This window comes from Rattus rattus, chromosome 14, assembly GCF_011064425.1.
Source record: "Rattus rattus isolate New Zealand chromosome 14, Rrattus_CSIRO_v1, whole genome shotgun sequence".
In the NCBI taxonomy this organism is placed as follows: Eukaryota; Metazoa; Chordata; class Mammalia; order Rodentia; family Muridae; genus Rattus; species Rattus rattus.
The window spans coordinates 12,255,178-12,261,867 of NC_046167.1; the positions used below are offsets into that span (position 1 = coordinate 12,255,178).

Consider the following 6,690-nt stretch of genomic DNA (forward strand, 5'->3'; position numbering starts at 1 on the left):
ATAGAGTGTATTCATATACATAAATAAATATTCTTTTAAAAAAAGAAACCGCGGGGTTGGGGATTTAGCTCAGTGGTAGAGCACTTACCTAGGAAGCGCAAGGCCCTGGGTTTGGTCCCCAGCTCCGAAAAAAAGAACCAAAAAAAAAAAAGAAACCGCTTAAGTTAATACCCCTAAAATCACACACACACACACACTCACACACGAGAGAGAGAGAGAGAGAGAGAGACAGAGACAGAGAGACAGAGAGACAGAGAGAGACAGAGAGGGACAGAGAGAGACAGAGACAGACAGAGACAGACAGAGACCGAGACAGAGACAGAGACAGAGCTAGAGTCCTTTTGCATGAGTGCTTACCTAGCTGGAGGTTTAAGCCCTAGCACCACATTAAACAAACTCTGCACTGTAATCTTCATATCTGGGAAGTGGAAGTTTAAGGTCATCTTCAGCTAATACAGCAAGTTAAAGGCCAGCCAGGAATACCTGAGACTCTATCTAAAACAAACATGTAACTAAATTAAATTAAAATATTAGCCTGGTCTACAGAGCAAGTTCCAGGACAGCCAGAGCTACTCAAAGAAACCCTGTCTCAAAGTAAAATAAAATAAACAAACAAACAAGAAAGAAAGAATCTTAGAATGTTTAAGTAACTTTACAAGTTTATGTATGGCAACATTTATACTTGGCCAGCTAGCAGGCCGATATAGCCATAAATTTAGGCCTGTAAGTTACAGACCTTCAACCCTTCATGTTCTACTAAGAATGCACCTCCCCCCCCCAAATTTTTGTAAAATAGCTCAGTTTAGCTCAATGGTTCTCAACCCTTGGGTTGCAACCTCTTTGGAGGCTCAACTACTCATTCATAGAAGTCGCATTGTCAGAAACCCTGCATAACCGACATTCACATTATGATTCGTAACAGTAGCAAAATTACAGCTACGAAATAGCAACAAAATAACTTTATAGTTTGGGCAGCACCACAACATGAGGAACCGTATTAAAGGGTCGCAGCATTAGAAAGGTTGAGAACCACTGAGCCAGCTTAACCTTAAAGAATCAAATAAAGAGACCTGGTCATTGTAGTGCATGCCTTTAATCTCAGCACTCAGGAAGCAGAGGATCTCTGTGAGTTCGAAGCCAGCCTGGTCTACAGAATTCCAGGAAAGCTAGGGCTATTGCTCAAGACAAACCCAGTCTCGAAAAACCAAAGATCAACTAAAGAATATAATCTTAAGGGCAGGACATGGTGAAACTCACCTTTGGTCCTAGCTGGGAGACAGAGATAAAGTCAAAGACAGCCTGGTTTACATAGCAAATTTCAAGTCAGAAAGGATTATACAGTGAGACCCTATCTTACAAAAAGAATATTACCTTCATACTAAAATCTGTAATTCAGAGTCTAAAGGCAAATACCATTAAATTTAGAGAACAGAGGTAATTAATAAGAGACCAGATTTCTCACGCTTAACTCTTTCCTCAGTGAGTTTCCCCAACTCCATCCCCCCACTCTCTCTCTCTCTCTCTCTCTCTCTCTCTCTCTCTCTCTCTCTCTCTCTCTCTTCTCTCTCTCTGTCCCTGTCTCTGTCAACAGGATAGACCCTAACTTGCTATGTAAATCAGCCTGATTCCGAACTCTCGCCCACCTCAGCCTCTTGAGTGCTGGGATTCAGGGTGTGGCTAGATGAAATTTTTGACCTAAGTAATATGCCCGTGGAATAACCAGAAACAATGGCTGCAGACCCGTGAATTCTATATTGCCAAAAAATTCCTTACTCAGACCCAAAACACACACAGACACAGACACACACACACACACACACACACACACACACACACACACACCAGGGCTGTGCGTATATGGAAAGGGGGTTAGAGTTCATCAAATGCTAGACTGAGGTACAGCAGCCCTGTCAAGGAAGAGTGCACTCTGGCCAGATGACGATGCTCAGATTCAGAAGCAACAAGGAGGGGAAAAAAAAAAAACTGTACGTATGGGAGAAAAATTTGGAGACATTCAGGGTTGATTGCCATGGCTACCACTTTCCCCCTTCCTTTCAGATAATTAGATAATTCTTAGCTGGTGCATGACTGTGCAAGTAAAATACTGTCCTCTCCAGTCTCCATTAGAGATCGAGATGTGTGGCTATTGACCAAGTTCCGCCCGTGCGATGTGAACACAAGTCACCAATGCCCCTTTCTCCCAGACATGATGATCTACAAAGAGTTGTGATAAAGTAACTCCCTTAAGCAGAAGAAAAGAAAACTCTCACAGATATCCATGCAATGGTAATTCGGAGAGGTGATCCCATTCACCTGTAAGATTAAGCCAAAGCCTCTTTTAAGTCAAGTAAAAACATTTTTACCCCGGGAGCCAGATGCTGTCACTATGACACAGATGTTCTCAGCACTGACGCTGTTCTTCCCTCACAGTGGCCCTAACGCACATAAGCTCACCCCCATTACCTGAAGCTGTCACTCGGTTCTGAACTTTCAGATGTGACCAAGTACCTCATAATAAAGCAAGTTCTCGGTTTGATAAGGGAAGAGAGAAAGGCTTATCAATTCCAGAGATATTTTTCTAACCCTACCAACCTGCAGTTCCCAAAAATGATTCTCATATTGTCCTCCGAATAACAACTATTGGCCTAGGTTTGCCCACAACGAGCTTAAATTTTAGGTCAGTAGGTCAGTAGGTCAGAAGGATGCTGAAAGAAACGCTCAAAGGCAATCACAGTAACTTTATGTGGAGTGTCCACTAGCATAACTTTAAATAAAGGCATGGCCTGTCCATGTACAACACACGTCCCTTAAGATGTCCTAGCCACCTAGCCAAAGGTAGACACACATAGACACATACTCGCATGATGTCTGGGCTGAGGGTCAATGTAGTTCAAGGGGTGCAGCACTTGCCTAGCATTTACAAACCCTCATTCTGACCTCCAACACTGTAAAGAGAAAAGAAGGGTGGGGAGATCACGTTTCTTAACGTCACCTAAGCTCACTCAATCAGAACCTGGATAAAGAGAAAAAAACCCGCAGAACTGGGAACTGGCATTTTAAACACCAAAGTCACCGTTAATACACGCCTAAGTTTAAGAATAGTATATGTGAAATACAGGGAGCTGAGGCGTAGCTCAGTGGTATGGGCCATATGGCCAAACAACACAGGAAAAAAAAAAAATCCCACACTGAATTTGTAATGTGAAGGAAAAAATTTGTAGTTGCAAAGCCAGAATTAACAATCTAGTTGATCAAAATGCCTTCCCTAAAAATATTCGACTACAGCTGGTCCACGATAGCAGGGCATGGTGGCTTCACCTTTAGTCTCCACACTCAGCGGGTGGAGGCATGCGGATCTTTGAGTTTGAGGCCACTGGGCCCACATAGCTCGTTCCAGGACAGCCGGGTCTCCACAGAGAAACCACAGTCTCAAAGAATCAAGGCAGAAAAAAATGATTGCCTACAAATGAGAGCGATGAGGTTTATTTTCAGTGGTCCCACGGTAAAAAGCAAAGTATTAAGGTTCCAAAGTGTGAAGGTCTGGCCAGGCACTTAGAAGTTAATGAGCATTTGTTTGGTTTTGTGGCAATAGCTGGCCTGGAACTTACTGTGTAGGACAGGATGGTATGGGATTCACAGAAACCGAGCTCACTTTGCCTTTCCAGTGCTAGGATTAATGCTATGCCTGCTAGAGGGGATTGTCAACATTAATACTTGAATCAAAGGTGCCACCTGGGGAGGCGGATGGTGGCACACATCTTTAATCCCAGCACTTGGAGGCAGAGAGGCATAGATCTCTGAGTTTGAGGCCAATCTAGTCTACCCAAGTTCCAGGCCAACCAAGGTTGCATAGTGAGAGCCTATTTCAAACAAACAAACGAGAAGCTGGGGCCAGAAAAAATGGCTGAGTTCAAAGCATAGTTGCTCTTGCAAAGGACCCAGATTCGATCCCTAGCCCCCACATGCTGGCTCACAATCATCAGTTACCTTCTGGTCCAGGAGATCCGGTGCCTTCTGTGGACACCAGATGTGCACGTGGTGTACATACATACACGCAGGTAAAACACTTATACACATAAAATAAATAAATACGAAAGATACATAGCAAATAAATAAATGTAACTGGGGTGGTGGGTCGTGACAGGGTCTCTCTGTGTCGCTCTGACTGTCCTGGACCTCAAACTCACAGAGATCTGCCTGCCTCTGCCTCCTGATTGCTAAGATTAAAGGCATATGCCACCATTACAGGCTATGAAGAAAAATTTTAAAGATGTCAACAGTTTTCTCTAACGTCTGCATTTTCTATTGTATGAGGACAGAGAATGACAGAATAACTATAGCATAAACCAAATACTGAAAAGTATTCTTTGAGGCTGGAGAGATGGCTTAGTGGTTAAGAACACTGACTGCTCTCCAGACGTCCTGAGTTCAAATCCCAGCAACTACATGGTGTCTCACAACCATCTGTAATGAGATCTGACGCCTTCTTCTGGTGTGTCTGAAAACAGTGACAGTGTACTTATATATAATAAATAGATAAATCTTAAAAAAACACAAAGTATTCTTTGACACAAGGCAACAACACAGTACCAAATCCCGTTGGCATTTAATATGTCAAAACATCTTTCCAAGTTCAGCAGTTTTAAATTGCATTAAAGGCTAGCTAATCCCAGGGGACAAGTAGTACCGCTGTTGTATAGGATCATGTACACGAGTTGGCCCTGAAAATGTGTCATTCACTTAAGAACTGGGAGATCTTAGAACGTGTCTCCTCCCACAGAACGGTCTCTGCCAAGAGCCAAATTCCCACTTCTTCCTGGGAAAGGAATTAAAAGGAGAAGCTGTCCCCAAACCAGGACCCAACAAGAAAGATGGGGAGATTACGTGGAAACAAAGCCAGGGATGCACAACTGTGGAGGCTAGACACGGGTGTGACTTCGACGGTGACAATTCCCAAGCTTTCCTCCTTCTGTCTCCTCTGCTCCCCCGGGCTGCTATCCCTCACAGGCCAGAAGCTCCCTGGAGCCCAGCACCCACTTTCAAGAGCACCCCACCACAAGCCGCACGAAGAGGCCCCTTTGGTCCTTCCCTCCACCCACAGTGTCCCGCCTCATCCCCAACCTGAGGGGCGTGCACGGTCGCCTCGGGGCTCGCCGCTCCCGGCTTTCCTGGGCCGGTATCCATAGACGCCCCTCTCCGTCTGGTAACTGCGCCGGAGAAGCGGGACCGCTCGGCGGAGAGCTCTCCCTGCAGCTGCCACAGTGGCCGATGCCATGTGCAGTCTGGGGTCGAAGACGCGTGGAAGAATGGGGAAAAAAAGCTGCAACCAAGCAGAGGGCGAGGGTCCTGTGCCAGAGACCCTGAACGCACCACGTGAGTCCGAGGACCCGCCCCAGGACAACGCCCCCAGGCTTCATTGGTCCAGAGGCCCTCTCACAGCCAATCAAAGGCTGGAATCTGAGGCATAGCCACGCCTCCATATCCAGGCTGGTTGGTTTGGGGGCAATCTCGGGGCCAAAGGCCTCCTGGATTTGGACCCTGTGCAAGGCTGACGACCGAAAAATGCCAGCTTACTGGTTCCAAAAGAGAACTAGATATACATCCTGAAGTCACCCGCCTTAATATTCATTCTCTGCCGGAAGTTCCAGAGTACAGCCACGTAGTTTTCCTTACAGGAAAAAAAAAAAAAAAGAATGAACTCAATTTCACCTTTTTTTAAAGTTAGCCTGCAAATTGACAGGTTTCATTACTACATTGCTTCACGACCTCCCGGCCCCTCCCTTTGTTCCCCTTTGATTCCTTCCTAGTTTCCCCTATTCACAACCCTCCCCCCTTCCATCCCCGCCCCCCACACACACACACACACCAGGGTTTCTCTGTAACCTTGGCTGTCCTGGAACTCGCTCTGTAGATCAGGATGGCCTTGTACTCAGGTCTGCCTGCCTCTCTACCTCCTGAGTGCTGGGATCAAAGGCATAGGCTACCACGACCGGACTAAGGTCTTATATTGGTGCTATGAGGTAAGGATGCTTCTATATCAGCCAACATAAAGAAATAAGTTGGGCTGACATTGGCGTCTTTGCTAAGGGCCACATTGAAGTAACGCTGCTCCGGGACAGTCTTTAGGAGTCAGGATGGCTGAAGATATCAAGACTAAAATCTAGAACTACAAAACCACCCCCTTTGACAGCCGCTTTCCAAACCAGAACCAGGCTAGGAACTGCTGGCAGAACTACCTGGACTTCCACCGCTGTGAGAAGGCAGTGACGGCCACGGGGGGCAGGGGGATGATGTCTCCGTGTGTGAGTGGTACCGGCGTGTGTACAAGTCCCTCTGCCCCGTCTCACCGGTCTCAGCCTGGGATGACCGCATAGCAGAAGGCACATTTCCTGGGAAGATCTGACCTGGCTCCGCCCACCTCTCCTCTGTACTTTGACCTTCTCACCTGATAGAGAAGGGGGACCTCAGTATATGATGGTCCCTACCCTGGGGGATGCAACTACTAATAAAAACTCACTGGAAAAGTTTAAAAAAAAAAAGTAGGTTGGCACGGTAGCTAAACAAGCCCTCCACTAGTCAGGTACCAGGCTACCAGTCCTAATGCCATCTTTACTATTAAAAGGCCATGTAGTTACTTAGACCTTAAATTCATTCACATATATGATTTGTGAAGACGGATGGAGTTCTCAT

The 6,690-nt window shown here is 46.0% G+C and overlaps 1 protein-coding gene and 1 pseudogene across 3 annotated transcripts in view; one reads left to right on the forward strand and one right to left on the reverse strand.

The window, feature by feature from the left end:
• The window catches only part of Dhtkd1 (dehydrogenase E1 and transketolase domain containing 1), a 48,284-nt gene extending 42,918 nt beyond the window's left edge, over positions 1 to 5,366 (reverse strand). For all 3 annotated transcript variants that reach the window (XM_032884837.1, XM_032884835.1, XM_032884836.1), the window contains exon 1: positions 5,122 to 5,366. In XM_032884837.1, the coding sequence (XP_032740728.1) occupies positions 5,122 to 5,275 (154 nt within the window). In that variant the 5' untranslated portion in view covers positions 5,276 to 5,366. The remainder of the gene's footprint in view (positions 1 to 5,121) is intronic.
• A 768-nt stretch (positions 5,367 to 6,134) lies between these two features.
• LOC116884022 lies at positions 6,135 to 6,433 on the forward strand (annotated as a pseudogene).
• The last annotated feature ends 257 nt before the right edge of the window (positions 6,434 to 6,690 follow it).